This window comes from Orbicella franksi, chromosome 9 (genome assembly GCF_964199315.1).
Source record: "Orbicella franksi chromosome 9, jaOrbFran1.1, whole genome shotgun sequence".
NCBI classification, from domain to species: Eukaryota; Metazoa; Cnidaria; class Anthozoa; order Scleractinia; family Merulinidae; genus Orbicella; species Orbicella franksi.
Genome location: NC_138153.1, coordinates 31,120,361 through 31,141,765, shown reverse-complemented (window position 1 = coordinate 31,141,765; position 21,405 = coordinate 31,120,361). Strand labels below are relative to the sequence as shown.

The 21,405-nt window shown below is 40.1% G+C and overlaps 2 protein-coding genes across 2 annotated transcripts; one reads left to right on the top strand and one right to left on the bottom strand.

Moving 5' to 3' along the window:
- Positions 1 to 1,183: 1,183 nt before the first annotated feature.
- On the bottom strand, positions 1,184 to 8,199 carry LOC145496694 (traB domain-containing protein-like). Its single transcript, XM_081476427.1, has 10 exons — positions 8,093 to 8,199; positions 7,264 to 7,497; positions 6,623 to 6,819; positions 5,430 to 5,570; positions 4,638 to 4,748; positions 4,224 to 4,274; positions 3,424 to 3,512; positions 2,356 to 2,528; positions 2,079 to 2,187; positions 1,184 to 1,863 (listed from the first exon to the last, which is right to left on the bottom strand). The coding sequence occupies exons 1-10, from the start codon at positions 8,112 to 8,114 to the stop codon at positions 1,728 to 1,730; spliced, it is 1,263 nt and encodes a 420-aa protein (XP_081332553.1). The 5' UTR covers positions 8,115 to 8,199; the 3' UTR covers positions 1,184 to 1,727.
- Positions 8,200 to 8,319: 120 nt separating this feature from the next.
- Positions 8,320 to 15,323, top strand: LOC145496693 (uncharacterized). The gene is made up of 8 exons (XM_081476426.1): positions 8,320 to 8,539; positions 9,872 to 10,786; positions 11,320 to 11,463; positions 11,711 to 11,898; positions 12,243 to 12,294; positions 12,497 to 12,633; positions 13,203 to 13,292; positions 13,782 to 15,323. The coding sequence occupies exons 1-8, from the start codon at positions 8,432 to 8,434 to the stop codon at positions 13,972 to 13,974; spliced, it is 1,827 nt and encodes a 608-aa protein (XP_081332552.1). The 5' UTR covers positions 8,320 to 8,431; the 3' UTR covers positions 13,975 to 15,323.
- The last annotated feature ends 6,082 nt before the right edge of the window (positions 15,324 to 21,405 follow it).

The following is a 21,405-nucleotide window of genomic DNA, read 5'->3' as shown; positions in this document are numbered from 1 at the left end:
GGGAAAATCTCGCGTAAATTGCGGAAAGCCCTAAGCAGATGTCCAGCTTACATAGAACAAAAGAGTGGTTGACAACCAATGAGGAGATAACGTCATGGTCAAACTGGTCAAACGGACTGGGGTGGTTACCATCTGTAAGAATAAACAGGTTGGGGTGACCGTTGAATAATGGTAAGGATTTTTCCAAGATCAGCAAACCAACCGAACGAGATGGCGCTTACCATTTGTAATTCGATTTCTCGTAATTGTTTTCGACTGATGAGAGACTTGAAACTGGAAAATTTACCAAACGGTAAGGAAATTTCCGTTGTTTCGTTCCGAACGGAAAAAGAGGACTACCTCTGGAAGAAGCCTACAATTTCTGAACGGATTTTCCAGAAAATTGCTGTTCCATTTTACATTCAACCGAGATTTCCGAACTTTTTGGCCAAATGGTAAGCACTCCTGTTATTAGAGATAATTCAAGATGGTCGGCCCACCTTCTTAGGAAACGGGCGGGTTAAAGATATTGATTTTTTCATGACCTTTTATAATTATTCGAAAGTACAACGGACGGAGATTTTGCGACGACGAATTGTGAAGAATTAATTATTCTTTTAGAACTGATTACATTTGAAGGAAATACCTAGCAAACACATAAACAAACACTCATGAAATATGCCACGCATTGCAAGTATTGTCAGAGCACCTTTATCACATTCTAACACACATTGGCCACTGGCATCAACAAGAACGAATGAATAGTTGATTGGTGCCCCGGGCAATTGCTGAACTTCTTACATAATATAAAAGTTTTTTTCCATTCGAAAAAAAGCTTTAATTGCAGTTGAATCTGTAGTCATATATTATTTTTTTCAAAGGACACACAAACGAGGCGAATATAACACGTCAATAAAAAGCAGAATTCACCGCATTTACCCTATTGCCTCGTTTGAATGTCACACCAATGATAACTGCAATAACAGCTATACAACATCTTACGTTTACCCCAAACAACAACATCAAAATAACTAATGGTTCACAGTGACAGATTACTCTAAGTTCTTCTCAGTTGCCTTATATTCCATGTTTGGATACTTTGATCAATAAAGTAATTTCAAATGGAAAAAGACACTTAACGTACGTTACGCCAAAATCTACTGGTCATCTGCTCTAAAAAAATAGCAATGACGGAAAATTCCAATCAAACGAAAACAAAAAGTGCCTAAAATTTTATTTAAAACACAAGTTAGCAATAAAATCACCCATTAAAGTTCACCTTGTTTAAACTTTTAAAAGTGGTGTTAAAATTTCTTTCCATACAGTAAAAGGCAGGTCAAAGACTTTTCTTTACTTGTCAAAAGGTACTTTAGCTTTGTCAAAAGCCCTTGAGAGATGACGGTCCCAATCAAGGCATCGTCGTCCAGTTGCTGTTCGCCAGGTAAGACTAATCTGAGATTATACATGAACTAAGACGTCTGTAAGGCTCACGACTTGAGGCAATACATAATCTCATTGTTTTTGAACTCCTAGCCTAAACTTTCATCAAGATATAATTCATATATACAGCTATTTCTGGATTAGTTCAAAACGGCAATCCAACAACTGGAACCAAAAATTTCTTACGTAACTTTCATTTTAAAATTATTCTTTTTTGTGGAGGAAAAGAATAAATACAATTAAATATTAAGTAATCTTGGTATATTACATCCTAGCAAATCCAATTTCACAACACTTTTAGTTGTTATTCAGTTTAAGTACGGAATATACGAGGCTATACGCGTGTACTTTCCAAGCTTATAACATCCCCAGGCTAAAAAGATTCCTAAAAAAGCCTTTAATGAAAAACGTATAAGCCTGCTTGCTTTGCTTGCTTCCGGAATTCTGAAAAAAAATTGAGACAAAACATCATTTATATATTATTGCTATCAAAGTTACCCAACCAAGAAAATAGTGTATTTCATGATAAACAGCAATGCTGCATTGTAATGTGCCTAAAGACGGTTTTGTGACCATAGGGTGAGAAAAAAATAAAGGTTCAAGCCAACAAATATAACTACAACGAAAAATGGCCACTAAACAGATGTGATTTTTCATACCTAAGAAGTTCTTTAACATCAGTCTCCTTATCCCAGTATTCTGTAATCCCTTCCACATGTCCTATTCCAACAACACCTACCACAACGCTAGGGACAACTCCTTGGGGTACTGTCAAAAGCACAAAAACATATTAACCTGCCTATGTCACTCAATAATTAAATTTGAACCCACATACACAGGTACCATATAACACGGTATTCATGAACTTAATGCAACACATCTGAACAACTCCAGAGAAAGGTCATTTCATGTGCCAACAATATGACAGTCTGTTACCTCCATCAGGGTTGTGAATTTCAATAGGTCTGGCAGATAATCTCAGTGACCTCGCCAGGTATTGATCTCTTTCCAACACAAAAACTTTATACAATGTGGGAAAATCTCCTGTCATTTCTGCCAACATTTCAGCTAAAAGATCCTTTTGTTTACATCTCTCTACATCCTCTGGGCTGAAAAAATTACAGTTGAGTACAGTATGAGCCAATTGTACAATGTACGCAGTAACATAGGTAGTGTGTTATTTATTCGGCCAACAAACCAGCCAAAGAAGAGTAATTTTTCAGTGGCTGAGTGAAATGAAATGGTGAGTGAAAAATGTTCTTCTTGCTGACCGCTGGGGCCTGGGTATAGGTCATGTGACCTATAGGGTGGGCAGTTGTTTTTGTTGCGTCCCCCATTGCTAACTTTCCCGCCCACCCACCCAAAGTTTTAAGTTTTTATACAATACCAGTGTAATGCACTAGCCATGAACTTTTTGCGTTATTTCCCATCTCTAGCGTAATGCTACTTGTATTAGCTTTGATTTTGCAATATAGCTCAGGCGGTAGCGATCAGCTTGACATGGTTACCAGCTGTGTGTGAGAAAAGGAGCATAAGAAAGCTATAAACTGAACTGACTTTGCTGCAATACATTCCTTCAACTCACAGAGACTCCCTTGAATGGGAGAGTGGTTTTTGCTTGACTGTAGAATATAATTCTTTCACATTGATTTTGCGTTTGTTCCCTTAAGCATTGGTTTAAAAAACTTGTTCCACCTTTTCAACACACATTGACCTCACTCTGCTCAAACACATTTTCAAGTACTTCAAATCAGCTACACCTATTTGCTTTGAGTTTTGATTGTTTCAGTGGACTGTCAGTGTCCTTTGTGATTAGCTCATTTGACAAGTGATAATGAAGTTTTCGTCATAAATACAAGACTCAATTGAAAACCACTCTAATACACATATCCCAAACCATACATATATGCAACTGGAATTATCAAGATGCAAAAAAACATAGTTAAAATTAATGCAGTAATAACTAGTGCTAGTTATTTAGTCATCACCGTGGCCAGTACACACCTTATGGGATCTTTAGTTGTAATGAGATGCCAAGCTAATTTCATTTTTTGCCAAATACTCAAGGCACCCATTGCTCTGGAAAGTGTAACCTGGAAAAGGAAAAAAAAATCAGGTACAGAACAGCAACAGAAATCAAAATGTTAATGAGTGCAAATGGTTAACATAATGTAAGAACAGTGCATAATAGACAATAAGACTAGCTATGAGCCTGAGTTTTTTTATGAACGAATAGCCAACAAGGCATAGCTGAGTTGACTATCACTCATAGAAAATGACTTGCAAGTACCTTAGTCTAACTGTTTTTAATACACAATCTTAAGTATCAAAATTAAGAATAATTTTCAGTTTCAAGAGCAGCGCACCTGTCACCATTGTCTATTGGCAAAAGAAAACGATGAAAGAACCTGAATCAGATTCACTGTTTTCAAATAGAACACAGCTGAATGGCGACTGATTATATTCATTTTATTATAGTTCAACACATCTTCTACAGGTAAGTTTAAGTGAGAGGCATCTCATAATTTAATTAAATATAATTTTACACTTAGGACAATAACTGCAAGTGGGTTCCTTGGTTTTATTGAGTGAACAAATGATTTGTGAAGTTAAGTGAAATTAATAAATGGGAGTTTAACTTTGGAATGCAAACATAACTTGTTCTTTGTTCTTCTCAAAACAGTATTCCCTTAGAAGAGGTTACATCTTTACACTGCTAAATTCAAGATGGCCAGCTACAAGAGGCACCCCAAGTGGAAGTTCCAAACAAAACCAATGAATTCTTCTGTACACGATACACTTACCTGAATTGGTCGATCTCCTAAATGAATCTGGCAACCAGGTATTTTCCTAGCCTGAGAAAAATTTGAAGAGTTACTTTCAAGTATGGGTCAATAATTTTGTATACTGTGTACTATTGTGTTTACAATGTTCAAATACTGGCTCAGATCTCCGAATTTAGTACACATATATTTATATGTGTAAGTTGCAAAGCTATGAACATGTTAACTGACAAAAACATTGGCAAAAACAATATTGAGGACATCACACATGAATCCTTTAGCATTCCTCAATGGTCTGTGAATACACTGGAAAATAATCTTTACAAAATAAGTTTGCACTTGTAGGCATATTTTTTATTACAAACAAATACAACAGTTTTCCATTGCAGACAGAAAGAATGAAGTATCATTTATGGTGTACAGTGTTAGTAGTACCTCTCTGTAAGCAGCTCTAAACTCGCCACCTGGAGCCATTCCAAGTTGCTTGGTTATGTGTGCTGACATACTTAGTAAAAGCACGTTCATTATGCCACCTATAACTCCGCTCTACAAGCAACAAAAAATTAATAACATGATGTGAATTGCACCATCACAAACACTTATAAATTATGGAGTTTTGTAGTGCTGTAACTATTTTTATCCTGGCTGTCCATTATGCTTGAACACAAACAAGCACTCAAAAAGGCTAACTCAACCTTTATTTAATACGGTTAGTACACACCAGCTCAAAACAAAACATGAATTCTATTTTCTTGTCGCACAAAGTAATGTAAAAACCTACATATAAGATACTAGATTTTTCAAAGTTAGCTTGAAAAGGTTTTTGCTTGATATGTTATAGTGTAAGTGTTTGTAGTAATTTTACATAATATATCATTAATATAATATGAATGAGAAAATTACTTCTTCATGATTGGTTGACAGCAGGAACATTTATTGTTGGCTATGCTAATCAGTTCAGGTTCTTTATGCCTTGGTTAATACCTTGCATACATTTTTTTCTAGTATCTACTCTGAAATTGTTTTTGGATTTTCCAAATAAGAACCTGTTTTTAGTTAACCAGGTTAACAGGTTATCCTAGATAACAGCTTGTTACTGCCAGCTCTACACACAGTGCCTAACAACGATTCCCTCCTTTACTCATTCAAAATGGTAAACTGCCCATGTGCCAGCCATACATGTATATCACAATGTATTATAATCAATTTAAAGTGTATGGTACTTACTTGTTTAATTGCAAGTTTTAGTTTTTGCATGTCAATATTCTTAGCCTCCCTTAGTAAAAATTCCTCATCATATTTGAGAATGTCCACTCGACTTTTGCACAGTTCAACTAACACAACATCAGGTTGAACAGCCTGAATAGCCTGCAGAAACAAAAACAATATTCAACATTTCACCAACCATCTTGGTGTCACTTGACACGCTAGTACTTTCATTTTGTCAGACTTATCTTCTCAATGTTTCTCCTTTGTCACCGTTGTGTTTTTAAATAATTTTAGTTGGCCTTCAGGACGTTTCTCTCTATGCCAGCATGTACATGTATGTAACAGTCTCAGTATAATCTGACTTGTAATGGGTAAAACTAGGCTGAAATTTTTCATCTTCTTTGCTATCTTAGATTGGACTTCACTTGTCATTCAAAGAAAGTTATTAGGGACTTTGCTAATACCAAAACTGACTAATGACTACTGGCAAACTTTACACGAGTCTTACAGCCTATACCATTTTGGCTACACTGACCAGTCACTTTCAAAGGACCAGACTTAAAACACTGTTGACTGATAAACACTATTCACTTGACTCTGAAGATGACTTCCGCTCAAGTTGTCGAAACATTAGTCACCAATGACAGTTCTTTTCAGAACTACCCTCACCCGGACAATCACACTATAATTTATGAACTAAAGTCAATCAAGTTTTACAGTGCTATGCACTGTACTGTTGTTACTTGAGAAAGTTTTTGATTAAATTTTGACATCTTTTTGACAACTTTCGGACAACTTTATACTGGTTTCTATTTGAACTGGCCAATCAAAAAATGGGAACAGTTGAGAGCAGAAATGTTTGATTGTCAAATTCAACTTTAACCCTTTAAAAACTAATAAAAACTTTCCTGTACTGTAGGTGGCAACAATTAGATGAATGGCACTGTAAATTATTTCAAAATTTTAAAATTATAACGAATGTTTTAATTTATAACTTTAAATGTTACAAATTTTAAGGGTTTTCATTACGTGTGTGAGTGCAAATGGTGAATGGTCCATTATGACACTTCTGAACTTGAAAATGGCTGAAATTCTGAAGCATAAACTACAATCCAAATATTGTCATCATTGTTGTCGTCATCATCAACACCATAACTTTCAACACTTAAGCTACTGTCATTGTTTTAAAAGTAGAGATGAAAAGGACTAACCTTTGCCACATCATCCTGGCTTTCCTTACTGAAGTGTGCAGTACCAACAACATACACTTTACATCCCTCTGGAGTCTCTAGTTTGGTCACTGTGTCAGGCAACTCTGGACAAGAGCTTCTTCTTAATCGCTGGATATTCATCAGAAGTTCTTCAGAAATACTGACATCTTGGGGAATTTCAGGCTCTGAAGGCATTCCTAGGAAAAGAAAATTTAATATTCAAATCAAAAATCAAAAATGAATTTCATGCATGTACTTCATAGTAATACAATTTCACGGTAAATTATGTAGAAACCTCTAGGTAGTCAATACTAGTATAGCCATCTCCTTCTCAGTGATGCACAATGCTAACAACACTGAATATGGAATTGGTTTGTTGTAAACTACATGTATTGCAAGCATTAATTAAAGGCACTCATCTAAGTTTGTTGTTTGGCACAAAATTTAATCCTTTGCAAACCTAGCAGCAAAAGTGTAAACAAAACCTCCAAGCTATATCTGTGCAGTTCCAAAAGGTACAAGTCACTCACTAACCCTGCACAGCATCTCGTCCAGTTGCTATGGATACAGAAGTGAAGCAGTAGAATGTTGAACCATGAGATTCTAAAAAAGCTTAAACTGTATAACCCACTTAATAGTACCTGGTGGAGTTTCCTGTCCTTCATGTTCTTGCACAATATAAAAAGATGAGTTTTCTGCAGGCTCTACAAGTGTCAGTCCCTCTGGTGTTTCTATCACCATAAGTTGTTCATCGTCATCAACTTCATTATCAGCATTTTCATCAACATCATCATTTCCTTCCCTTGCATCCTCGAAATCAAGATCATCGCTGCCATCCTCTTTATCTCCCTGTTCATTTACTTCTGGCTTTTCATCTGAAATGTTTGTTCAAATAAAATACTAAAATCAATTATTAATAATTAACAATGAAACATGGGAATTTCATTGGATTAAATTTAAAAAGTGTTTTAATTCAATGAATTTACAAATATGAATGCAGCTATACTCATGGAAAGAGAAACAGTAAAATGGACACTGCAGCTGGTTATCTTGTTTGCCATGAAGTTCTTGATAAACGTATTAAAGATACCGTACCAAAGATCAAGCTTGCGTCTGACAATTTGATCACATGGGGGTCAAAAATACTGGCTGCACGATTGAATCTCTTAAAGTCAAACTATTCTTCAAAGAAGGAAAAAGGTTGCAGTGTAATCCTCATCCAAAACCAAGCTGATCACCAAGACAAAGAGATCTCAAGGTAGAAGTGTGAAAGCCTAAACATTTACTATGCTAGACAAACTTAAAATCAGCTGAGTTTTATAACCACCGCATTAATTTTTTTTAATCGAAAATTACGAAAACGAAAAAAAACAATTGAAATATCTTGAACGATACATCTTCCTCCCGAGTCGAGGCCTAATTTACTCTAACTTAGACCCACACTTTCACCCAAAAATTGCCCTTGCATACCGTTCATCTCCTTTTCAGCCATGTTTTTGTTGATGAATCACCGATCAAAGGTACCTCATATAAGGCAGATATTGATTGGTTCTTGCCGAGGACCCTTGCGCTCTACAAATTTATATCCAATCAAAAACTTTGTTAGAATGAGAGCTTCATACGTTTCAGCGGTACTTCCCAACCATGGCTCACTTTCTCACTTCGGGACAGCGATAATTAATAAAACATGAACAGTGAGCTTTATAAGGGTCGGTAGGGGAGGAAAACTAAATGTTTCGTGAGTTTGCTGTCTATTGAATACGTAGTAATCTACCACGAAATTCATCCCAAGTAGTGGATCATAATGAAATGGGAAACTTGGAATCTAGCGCCAAAATTAACGTGGGTCAACTCCAGGGATTGAGTTCTCGTGAGCTGAACATCAGTCGATCACTGGGATATGAGGAGTATCAACAGGTTAGAGGATCAACACTTATCTACAGTGTTTCTTAATAATTACTTTTTAGTTGACGTCAGCAGTTGTTTATTGTCAAATTGTGTACTTTTATGGCGTGCTTATTTATTTTTTTACATGTCCATCTTTACGCAATTGGAAACAGACATTAGTTATATTATTTTCGTTCATATGTACGTGTGGCAGTGGCGAAATGCTAATGCAAACTTCAGAACTACCCGATCACGCAACTGTGACAATAAGATGAGTTTCGAACAACGGAATAAATGAAAGATCATATATTTAAATTGCGGAGAAAGATATGACGACACGATTGACCATCGCAGTTTATGCACATCAAAGGGTGAAAAAAATTCCGGCCTGAATGGTATTTCGAACCCATGACCTCTGCGATATCAACACTACTAACTGAGCTATCAAGCCAACTGGGAGCTGGTCACTTTGTGAGTTCGTAATATATCCATAGATGGTGAAGAATACGTCAAGTGAATAGATGAAAGATCATATATTTGAACTGTGAACTTTCATAATAATTATTGGGTTTCAAAATTAAGAAGTAAAGCATAATAATTATTGTTTTCCTTTTACAAATTTCTGGAATCATGCTTAGTGTAACTCCCGGGTTGGGGGCGGGGGGGGGGGGGGCACTCCCATATGAAAAGTTCAGGGATGCTCCTTGGAAAATTTGAATGAAACCCCTACAGGAGACTTGATTACGAGCCGCTGTTCAGGAAATAAGCCAGCACTAATAGCCCGGAGGGATCATGTGTACTAAAGGCATCCATGGTCAAGTGTCAACCGATACACTCGCTCGACCCTTGATCGACATCTCTATCAGTAATTGGTCAAAACTCAATTGAAATCTCACTTCCCAATCAGTCAACAGTGGACTAATTTTTGATTGATGTATATGAATCAGTCGACATGCGTCAGACTATTGACCAGCTGGTTATTGAGTGTCGATCAAGTGTCAGTTGAGATGTTAATTGATTGTCGATTGAGTGTTGGCCGAGTATCGCTCGGGATGTCAATCGAGTGGTAAGATATTGATGGAGGGTCGATTGCGGGTCCATGGAGGGTATCAATCGACACTCAGCCGTGGATGCCATTATTACACATAGTCCAATCAGACTTAAGAGGCCGGCAGAAATCAAGCATAAAAACGGAAATAAGCCAGAGCATTTTTTTATTATTTCTCTGAGTGCACCCTAAAATTTATTCTGACAGATAAAATAGTGGTCTTTGTCGTGAATATTGAGGACATGGGAATCACAAGTTCAATTTCAAAATAATTAATCACTAGAGAGGTAACTGTTTTTTCATGATACTTTTAGCATCTGAAACAAGACAGTCCAGATGCACTGGTTGATTATCCAGTGGAGTTGCTGACCAACATCTCATTCTACGAAAAGTTTGATGCATCATTCAACTGCTTCACCTACATCCCTTCTGAATTTTCCATCTACCTTCCTCATCTGTCATTTGTTGATCTGAGCCACAATCGCCTGGTGTATTTACCAGATTCTTTTAGTTACTTGTTCCACTTGAAGACATTGCTGTTAAACAACAACAGATTACAAGAACTTCCAGAAACATTTTGTTTGCTTGCAAGACTTCAGAAAGTTGATCTGTCACACAATCAATTGAAATGTTTGCCACAGACTATGGGAAATATGGAGTCACTTCAAAGCTTGAACGTCAGTTATAACGAACTGGAGTCACTTCCTTTGACTTTAGGAAAGTCAAGCTCCCTGAAACTAATCTTAGCAATCTTTAACAAATGCAAATGTCCGCCACAGCAGATTTGCAATCAGGGCTCAGAAACAGTCTTGGCTTATTTGCGGAATCAAAATCCTAAAGAACCTGATGAAAAGCTTGTCATAAGACGAAATGAGTTTCCTCGTGTAAGGGGTGATGTTTTGGTGCTTGCTCCCACAAACCCTCACACTGCTAGGGCACAGTATGTTCAAACACAGACAAATACAAATGCTACCAGTCGCATTAAAACACCTCTTAGGCCACCACCAAATGCACATTACCTTCCTCCGGATGAGCTGGTGGACAAGATAGTTGGTTGTCTATATGGTGCAGCGATCGGTGATGCTATTGGACTCTGTACAGAGTTTATGATGCCTGATGAGTGCCGTTTTCATTATGATAAGGATATGTTATCCTGGGAGCACATGGTTAAAGACAGGCACAGAAGTAAGTGGCAGAAAGGAGATTGGACAGACTCATTTGACCAAACAGTAAGTTAATTTAACAAGATTAATAAGATGTGCAAATATTTACATAGACTTGTATACTTAAAAGTGGGAATGTGAGAAAACTCATCAGAAGGCTGTGTGAACCTGACCTACAGGTTCACAGAGTGGTCATGAATGCATGTTGTTTCTTCATTAGTATACCCTGAATCCACAGAGTAGGGAATAAATTGCCATAAGTAGCTGCAGAACTATTGCTTAGATATTGCTGTTATAATACTAGAATATAACATTTTGGTTTACCATTGCATGCCAACTGCATCATTCTACTCAACCAAACTAAAACCAGTCTCTGCCTGGCGTGCATTTTTCTGGGATTGGTGCTGGTTTGCTTGATAGGGCAATCGTGAGTCTGGGGAGAAGTACAGTAGTGGCACAGGTTGTGATTGTTATAGAAGTTGGGCTCACCTATGGCAACCTGGTTAACAAACTTGTACAAATACATAGTGGTACAAAATGTACAGTGCAAAATTATCAAGGTTTTCCTGAAATTTAACTCTGTTTTGCTTTGGTTTTAGGTGTTAATCCTTGAAAACATCATTCACTGGGCTGGTGTTGTTGATGAACTGGAGTTTGCTAAGAGCCTCCTTTCCTGGTGCAAACATGGCTTTCCTGAACTGGGTGATACCGTGGGGCGAGGGGTGAGGGGTGTTCTTGCCAAGGTAATGTTCTACCGAGTTATTATGCAACCAATCTCCCCAACAGCTCGTTGAGAAATCCAAGTTCATTGCCCCCCTCCTTCTTTTTTCTTTCTGGCCTCTTCAGCCATGGAGCCGCTTTTTGTTCATCCATCAGCTGGAGTAAGCCTTGGCCTTTCTGACATCATGCTCCTTCTTTTGGTAACATGTTCTACCATTCTTCTAAAATATTTGATGTACTGCAGTATTTTCTGTAATAATCCTGCCGTAGGTTGTGTGTGATCCAGAGTTTCTGAGTGATCCTCATGGTGCAGCCAGATCAGTGGCAAACAAGTTAGAATCCTCATCTAATGGAGCAGTAATGAGAGTAGCAGCTCTTGGTATTGCTCATTTCCATGACTTAAATGAAGTAGCAACAAATGCTGTAAGGATATGCAAGGCTACTCACTGTGATCCCAGGTGAGTAGGGTTCAAGGATTGCTTAAAGAAAAGTTTTACAGTAAATGGCTTGAACCAAAACTACCCTCACCCATACAATCACACTAGACAGACTAGAAAATGCTTTAGGCAGTCAGAACTACTGTTGACAATGAAATCCAAGATTACCCAGCTGTATATGTTGAAAAAACTGCTGCCTGACAGATTCTCTCACCTTGTAACAATTCAGCCAATTTTGAGCCAACACAAGGACCCAAGTAGCATTAAATCCTGATCTGTAGGTACTGACCATTACTGATTAGGCTTTCTACAAGATTACAAGATTTTATGTTTAATTAATAAGTGGTTTTGCTTTGAACTGCTAGATGCATTGCAAGCTGTGTTGCTGTATGCATTATCATCGCATTGATGTTGCAGGTATTTAATTTCAGTGTAACCTTTGCTGTAGTATCTGTAGAGTCCCAGGTGGGTTGTACCCACTATTTTATTGAATGACAAGTAATGTAGAATGCTCCAAGCTTGTGATTAGGCTCTCAGTGTTTATCATTACCCAGCATTGCTCTAAACACTATGTAGAACTTCCAATTTTTTTTAAAAGCTGTTTTGTTTTCTTTTACAGGGACAGCATGACTTGACAAGCAAGTCTTCTCTGGAAGAAATGCTAGAGAAAGCTAAAGAACAGGGAAAGCTTCATTTAATGGAATCTTTTCATCAAAAGGATTTTTACCACTATTTTAATTGCCAGACGTGGGAAGAGTAAGTTTCCTCTTCACAACTTCTGTTTTATTTTCTATGGAATAGCTTGGGGGCTCAAGATTGTGTACTAGATGCTGGATTGGTGGATTTGTGACTTAAGTTCTGTAATACAAGCCAACTTGCCAGCCAACCATCAACTGGTGGTGGTTGATATACTACATGTATGTGATAGTTCTGTGTGTTGGTAGATGTTTTAAAGCAATTCACTGACCTCAGCTGTCGAAGTACATAGCATGGGCATGGTACCTACAGAAATGCTGAGTACACAAATATGTAGTGAAAGGAGTTCTTTGTGGTAAAGTTGGTGGCTTGAAAATTGCTTCAGTTATGCATTTTACCGTGGTTTGTGTTCTCGCTAGCACCACATTAACAAGAGGTTTGAGAGGGGCTGGTATCTACATTGAGTGCATTAAGAGAACGCGCTTTGCCCTCTCGCCGAATTCCCACTGAGAATTTGTTCCCAAGCTAAACCTGGGTTGTACACGGACTGAATTTGGGGATATGCTGTTATCTTGTAAGAAAAGATCGTATGTCAAGTTGATTTTGATGAAATGTTTATTCCATTTTAGTGTGGAATTCTGTGAACCAAGGCTGACAGATTACACTTTGAAACCATTAGGAGCTGGTTTGGTCGCACTCAGATCTATGAAAGATTACAAGTACGAAGATACATTCCACACGAGTATCATTCTTTTCATTTTGATTTACTGTGTAAAATGGAGGCTAGCAAAATATGAGTTACCGTTAGTAATGATACATGAGCGACTCTCAATTAGCATACTGTTTTCATATTTCTTGAACTAATTGAACAGACAAATGAAAAAGCGATTTTATTTCGCATTCTTTTAGTCTTACGACTACACTTAAAGGAGCTCAGTCACGGTATTTTGAGTTGGTTTGGCCGCGTGCTGAACTATCTTTGAATTGAAGGAAACCTGAAAATAGTAGTTTGCTAAGATGGAAAAGCACCAAGGAGATAATAATAAACCATAAGTTAGGATTGGAAAAGATTGACACAGATTTCAAACGACGAAATTGAACAATTTAGGCTAAACTTTTCAAGATGCGCGAACCATGAAGTACCTCATTTAAAGAGGGCTTGGGTAATCTGCGGTAATATTACAAGAAGGGTTTTCTTTTGTCTACAGGACAACAATAACCGAGCTTGTGATGCAGGGAGGCCATGCCACCTGTAATGGGACAGTAGCGGGCGCCATGTTGGGGTGTAAAGTTGGATACTCTGAACTACCTCGGGACTGGATTGATGGATTACTACCAAAACAAGTCACATGGCTTAATGCCAAACTTAATTCATTGCTTGACATGATGGCTCTGCCGTGACAGTGTGAACCACATAAAAGACCACGCTCTTGAAGGTTTATTAGAGTGGTGTTACGTCACACGGACACACTCAAATGGCTGGCACATACAACAAACAGAACGCAATCTCCATTTTGAAAACATCTTGTATCAAGCTAGAATTAAGGAGGTGTGGAAATCTGTTCCCTCTTACGAGGCAGTCGACTTTAACCAAATGCAGACTTCTGAAATGAAAGAAGAAAAAGTGGATTTTAGAAGTTGTATATTCTTGATTCTTTTAACAAGGATTATGAAAGTGTAGAATCTATTTTAATAAATAAATAATGATGATGATGGTACTTTTATAACACATACTAACAAGTGGACACGTTCACATGCGCTTTACAAAATTATTCATTAAAGCTATTCACAATTGACAAATAAAACATTAAATGAATGAGTTTAAAACTCTTACAATACAAATCTAATCTACACGGTGTAGACGTTGAAGAGGAGGGTGGCGGGGGGGAAACGCGAGGAAGAAAAAGGAAGAAGGCGTTTCTCCCCTCTCCCACTACCATCTCCCTACATCTCTGCTCTCCCTACCCGTCCCCTCCCCCCTGCTTTTACATGTAGGACAAAACACCCACGGTTTCAGTAACACCCCTCATGGGTAGGCTAGGCTAAAAGTGCGAGGCTGAGGAGGAACAGCAAAGCCTTGACTTGAGAGAACGATGGAGATCGGTCGGGGGTACTCCCTTATATGGGCTATATAGGTACGTGCAGCCCCAAAAGGTATGGTTTTTCAGCCGTTTTGGTCATAAATAAGGTATCGATTTTAGCCATGTTGGTCTTATATAGGATATGATTTTTGTACTCTAGTCTTGAATTGGATAGGCACAGAGTAAGATATGGACTGGACTGTTGGACTATCTTTTTGGACCATTTTTTGGACCATTTTCTAGACCAGTTTTTATCAAAAATTAATACTTAGGGAGGGCTGTGTAGGTATTTTCGTCATCTATGGGGAAAGGGGAGGGTGTAGAGTAGGGTTGGGGAAGGTGGAAATATGGTAACACGAAAATTGCCCCAAAACATTGACAGGAATGGTATATCGCCGCAATTTGAACTAACAGTCGGCAAACGCAAGGACGAATATATAGGTATCTGTATTTTAAAAATAATGGATAGAACGAGTGAAGAGCAAACTGTCTCAAATTTCCTTTTAGATCTCTTTGACATTAGTCACCCATGTGCCTTTGAAATTGACCTGTGAAATCACGAATCACTCGCCAGTTGCGGACTAGTTTGTCTGGTATTTCTCTTGTGGATAGGACAATTTCCCTTGCTGTTATCGTTACTATTATCGCGCTGTCTCGCTAGTAGCCGATATCGCTTAATTTCCACCCCTAATTCTGCTTGGCGACAAAATATTCACTTTTTACCAAGCTTTTAACGTTTTATTATGACACACTCGTCATAAGCCATCCTAAAAAGTACAATTCCAGCTCTACCTTTTCAGTACATACCGATGACAAAGGCTGATTATATTTTTCCCTTCAGACAGAACAATAACAAAACGACTACCATCTTTCGCAATCACCTGCGACAAAACGAAATTCATGAACCAAGGAAGACTGAAAACACATTTTTCCTAACTCGGACTGTGTCGGGAACAGTAGTATATGGGGTACCAGATTAGCCCGCCCGCACCCACTTTTCAACATGGCCGCCAAAAAAAGTTCGAAAAAATGACGTCATCACCCACCGCACCACTTGCTGTGACGACACTTCCGATTTTGGGAGGCGATGTGGTGCAATCTGTGACGTCAATTCCGATTGATGGCGCTGACGTCAACCCTGGGGGAGTATGGGCACGGACCCTCTATTGGGGGGGTTGGGTGGAAAGTGCTAGAACGTGGGGAGGTTGGGTGGAACGTGTCCAGGCCGGTCCAACCTGACGTGGCCTGTTGGGGGTGAAGAAAGTGCTAAAACGCTGACGTGATCCGTGGGGGGTTGTGTGTGGAACGTGTCCAGGTCAGCCCAGGCTGACGTGGCCCCTGAAGAAAGTTCCAGAGTGGGGTCCCAGGTGCAGCTCGTGCGCTCTCCCAGTGGTTTTACAACCCCAAGTGGCTAAACAGGCTGACGCGGTCCGTGGGAAAGTTCTAGAGCGCGGGTCCCAGATCCAGCTCGCGCGCTCTACCAGTGGTTTTATAACCCTAAGTGCCTAAACCCCAAGTGGTTATAACCCTAAGTGCTTAAACCCATCTAAACCCAAGGCTAGCGTGGCTAAACCCTAAGTGGTTCACCCTAAGTGAGTAACTCTAACTGCTTAAACCCAACTAAACCCGAGGCTGGCGTCCGCGGTTTTCTAATAAATCTCAGTTTGCTCACCACGAGATGACCCCGTGCGCTGGCGCGCGTGCACCCTAAGTGCTTAAACCAAGTGGTGAACCTTAAGTGGGTAACTCTAAGTGAACCCTAAGTGCTTAAACCCAACTAAACCCAACTGAAACCTAAGGGCTTAAACCCAACTAAATCCTAAGAACCCTAAGTGGGTAATCAAAAGCTGAGACTCTCACGACGTTCAAACCTGAATTTATTTTTCTTAACAACACTGGAAAAGGCCTTTTTTAATAAAGGTCATCTAACAACAGCAGTGGAAAAGACAATTTTTCAAAAAAGATCAACGGATTTTTTAACCCGTGAAAATGGGGCCCTTCCTGAAAAGGCTGTCGAGGGCCGGTGGTTCCACAAAGAGAAAATGACACGAATGATCGGCCGGTTTTACTTCGACAATCGATAGTTGATTGTCCAGCAATAAGTCCTGGAGTTACATCAGCTCGAAAATGTTCCAGGGTTCCTGTCTGGCTTTTATATGAGTCTGAAGATCGGTGATGTGAGTCAAAGCGTTTTTCAGAAATGGACGGCATCTTAATTTTTCCGGCTCACCCAGGCCCCGGCGTCTTAGGTTGATCAGAACATCTTTCAAGAGTTTATAGTTGTTACAGTGTTCCCTGGACTTGGTGTGCTTGTAAAGATTCCATTTTTGCACTATCACCATCATGGCAGGCAGCGTGAATCCTTTGTGAGGTGGAACTAAAACGATGGCACACTGCGGTGGCTTCAACATCTCGCCCTTGAAGCAGTAAATTCCTCACACCTCCACCACCACCTTCACATTCACCAACACCACCACCACCACCACTACCACCATATTCACTACCACCACTACCACTACCACCACCACCACCACCTCCACCACACTCACCACGTCTATCGTCAACCATGTATAAAAATAAGGCTTAAACTGCCTCCATTCATTTTATTTTGAGTCAAACTAGCAAGGACTCATGTCCCTTTATTGTCGATATTTTCATAGACTATTCTCTCGTGCAGACAGTAGAATTCGTCACGAGAAACATAGTTGTCAAAGCAGTGGATCAGAAAAACCACGAGAAAATGTCCCAAAGATCCCATTTCCTGGCGAAAAGCAGAATGGGTTCTCAAATGGAATAGAATTTGGAGAAGCATTTCGGTTCAAGATCCCCTCCAGTATTTTGGTCGTGGGCCCTTCTGGTTGTGGCAAGACTTGTTTTACCGAATCGTCACTCTTGGATCACTTGGAAGAATTGTTTGTGAAACCTCCTCCCACGACTCATTATTGCTACGGGGTGTGGCAAAATGGATTCCGAGACATGAAAGACGCTGGTGTGCAATTTCACGAAGGGATTCCGGAGTCAGACCATCTCAAGTCGTGGTTTCCGAAGGGTAGATTCCTCGTATTAGACGATCGCATGGCGGAGGGAGGTGAAGACAAAGAGTTGCTGGATTTATTCATCAAACATTCTCATCATCAAAATATCACCGTGTTGTACTTGTGCCAAGACATGTTTCTACCAGGCAAGTACGCCAAGAGTATTTCCAGGAACGCCCACTACATCGTAGCCTTCAAGAATCCACGAGATCAATTAGGCATGAGGAATTCACTGCTTCAAGCCTTTCCTACTTGCTGGCAAGACATGATGGACGCCTATCAAAAAGTGACCGAACGACCGTTTGGGTACACGTTCTTGGATTTACATCCCGCCAGTAATGACAGCAAACGCGTGTTTAGTCACCTCTTGACGCACGAAGGATACCCGCGCTGGCATCGAAGAAAGAAAGAGGGTGTTTGATCATGGACCAAAATGGTATATTAAAGAGCAATTCAATCGACTAGGCTGATTTGAAGCATACAGTCTTAATTAGGGGAAGGTCGACGAGAATCATGGATGATCGTTCAACAGATATTTTTGACCCCGTGGAAGAAAACAATGATGACAACGTAGAAGAGGAAGAGGAGGTGGAAGAGGAGCCTCAGGAGGAACAGGGAGAACAGGAGGATAGTAACAGCTCCGAAGAGGAAGAAGAAGCAGACGAAGATGAACCAGATCCGAGGAGTCCGTTACGTCAAAAAGCCGGGGAAGATATCAAAGAAACCTACGTGAAAGAAGTCCAGCAGTTCCTGGATAAGGGAAAATCCCAAACTGACTATGCCGAAAATGCTGCTTTCAATGCCCTATTACCTGTAAATAGAAGAAGGCTACCGAAGACTTACTTAGAGCGTCTAAAATGGACTCACCGTATTAAACTCGACGCAATACACCGTAAAGTCATGAAGACTCTTCGACGCTTTATTAAGGAAGACGACATGGATTTTGACGAAGCAGCCGGTCAGCAGTGGAAAAACAGAAATTCCTGCTAAACAGAGTCATGAAGAAGAAGTTACTCCCCAACGAGTCGGATGATGACGAAGAAGTAGAAGAAGTGGTCGAAGCCTCAGTGTAATACACTGAATTAGTCATGTGACTCTTATAGGAGAGTAGGATTCTAGGGTCTTCCTCATTATTTGTAAGACGCCACACAAGATGAATTGCTCCAATCAACTGCTGGAGAATGACCAGAAGGTGGTTTGCAGAAAGGCCTACTATAAAAAATATTATGCCAAGAACAGGGAGCGAATCCTGGCCCGACAAAAACGATGGCGTACAGAGAACGTCGAGATTCTAAAAACCCGTCGGAAAAAATGGTATGAAAACAACAAGGAACGGCTCGTCAACAGCTGCCAGAGAGCTCATGTTCAAAACAACAAGGAACACGTCAGAAATTACCGAAGGCAATTTTGAAAAAACAACAGGGAACGGTTAAACGGTTATTGGAGAGGTTATTACGCCAAGAATAAGGAACGGATCAGGCAAAGTCTTCGTGAGCAAAGACAAAGAAAACTAGGCCAGAATATCGTGCGTTTTCGGGCCTGGGACCACGAATCTGAGAAACTGGAAACGAGTCTAGTTCCCAACACTTGGTGGAATACCGACGGTCAAGACTTAAAATTATAATCAATTCTCCCTTTGGAGTTATTCAATAAACGTTATATAGACTCAGCATCTTTGTTTTGTCTATAACAATTTAATGACATTACTGTGCCCGCACTCCACTCACTTGGACGCTGGAGACACGTGATAAACTACTGACGCCATCCTTAACCACTTTAGCCCCCAGGCTTTTGTCAGGTTCCGCTCCAGAAGATAGACAATTCAGATAGGGTGTGGTGTTATTTTGCTATGAGACATTGTGAACAATGTAATGTTTGTGTCGATTGTCTTGTATATTACGACAGTGGATCGTCACACACCAAAAATCATTGTACATGGTACGAGGCTCATTTCCGTAATGGTCTAAAAATCACAGTTTTAGATGAAGATCTGAGTCAAGGTCAGTTAGCGCAGCTGCAAGAATTTCTAGATTTCTCCTAAAGCGGGACATGGGCTACACACCTGACCGCTTTTTCAACCTAAAGACCAGTAGACCAAGCCAATAAAATAACAGGAAAAAATGACCCAGATTCCAGTCCCTCAGGTCGGCAGCACACGCGCTCTCACATCCTTAACCCTCAGAGCCCCAAATGGTGAAATTTGACCTTAAGCATCTTAGGTCTCTGAAGCTCCAAGTGGTGACATTTAGCCTTAACCACCTTAGTCCCCAAGTGGTCATAGTTGGATTTAACTACTTTTAGGTGCCAGCGCGAGCGAGCACCCGGCGCATGGCGTCATCTCCAGGTGAGCAAAATGAGATTTATAAAAAACCGCTGACGCCAGCCTTAACCACCATTCACTTAGGGCTAGCCACTTAGGTTTAACTTGGTTTTAACCACTTAGGGTTTAATTAATTGGGTTTAAGCAGTTAGGGTTCGCTTAGGTTTAGTTTGGTTTACCCACTTAGGGTTTGCTTAGAGATACCCACTTAGGGGTGAGCAACGCCAGCCTTGGGTTTAGTTGGGTTTAACCACTTAGGGTTACAGCTCTTAGGGTTATAGCCACTGAGGGTTTAGCTCCTTAGGGTTATAAAACCACTGGAGAGCGCGCGAGCTGGACCTGGGACCCCCGCTCTAGAACCTTCCCCAGCGACCACGTCAGCCTGGGCCGGCCTGGGCACGTTCCACACACAAACCCCCCTCGGACCACGTCAGCCTGTACCGGCCTGGACACGTTCCACTCACAACCCCCCGCACGTTCTAGCACTTTCCACCCAAGCCCCCATATGGGGTCCGCGCCCATACCCACTCCTAGGGCTGACGTCAGCTCCACCAACCGGAAGTGACGTCACAGATTGCACCACATCGCCTCCGAAAATCGGAAGTTACGTCACAGCAAGTGGTGCGGTGGGTGATGACGTCACTATTCTTGAACTTTTATTGGCGGCCATCTTGAAAAGTGGGTGTGGGCGGGCTAATCTGGTGCCCTATATACTACTGGGAACTGTAACGGAATTTCGTTTTCTCGCACGTGATTGCGACAGACGGTCGATAAGACCATAAACAAAAGCCCTTTAAAAATTATGTTTAGGGCAACTTTGTTAGCTTTGTTAAATCTCTTCAATCCTCTTAACCGTGTTGGGTCGAGACTGTTAGGAGTTGTCTTTTAGGGGTATTAAAAATCTATATATTTCAGTCTAACACGCCGAAAAACTTAAAACTCTCCTTTCCCAGCCGACATTTCATTCTTTTCAAGTAATACATAGAGATTTCTATACAGCAGAAAAGATTTAATGACTAAGCGCTGCGCTGCCTTAAAAGCAGTGTACAAATGTTCAATAACGACAATAAAAGCGCCAACTTCATCAATCCAAAGAGAATCACAGCTGAGCTATGCTAATTTATCTTGAGGTCCAAGTCAAACGAGAGCGCGAGTCGACGCAGGAACTTTCTTTGAGCGTGTAGAGTCAATGAAAGTGCAGGAGAGTATAAAGGAAGAGCAACCATCCGCGGCGCTCGCTTTCTCGTTTGGCCTACAGGTAACACACCGCGTTGCAAAAAAATTCTCAGCTGTTTTTATGATATTTTCCCTCTTTTCTCGCTACAGCAGCCCCCCTTCAAAATGTTCAAGTAGTGAAATAGGAGTCTCTACTTTACGTAAGCGTTGTCTACATTAC

Excerpts from the sequence above, each read along its gene's own strand:
- LOC145496694 (XM_081476427.1), bottom strand. The coding sequence starts at position 8,114 with ATGGCTGAAAAGGAGATGAACG. Across the intron at positions 4,749-5,429 it reads TAAAACTTGCAATTAAACAA|AGCGGAGTTATAGGTGGCAT; the intron begins GTAAGTACCATA and ends TGTTGCTTGTAG. Across the intron at positions 3,513-4,223 it reads TAGGAGATCGACCAATTCAG|GTTACACTTTCCAGAGCAAT; the intron begins GTAAGTGTATCG and ends TTCCTTTTCCAG.
- LOC145496693 (XM_081476426.1), top strand. The coding sequence starts at position 8,432 with ATGGGAAACTTGGAATCTAGCGCCAAAATTAACGTGGGTCAACTCCAG. Across the intron at positions 8,540-9,871 it reads GATATGAGGAGTATCAACAG|CATCTGAAACAAGACAGTCC; the intron begins GTTAGAGGATCA and ends TGATACTTTTAG. Across the intron at positions 12,295-12,496 it reads TCATCGCATTGATGTTGCAG|GGACAGCATGACTTGACAAG; the intron begins GTATTTAATTTC and ends TTTCTTTTACAG.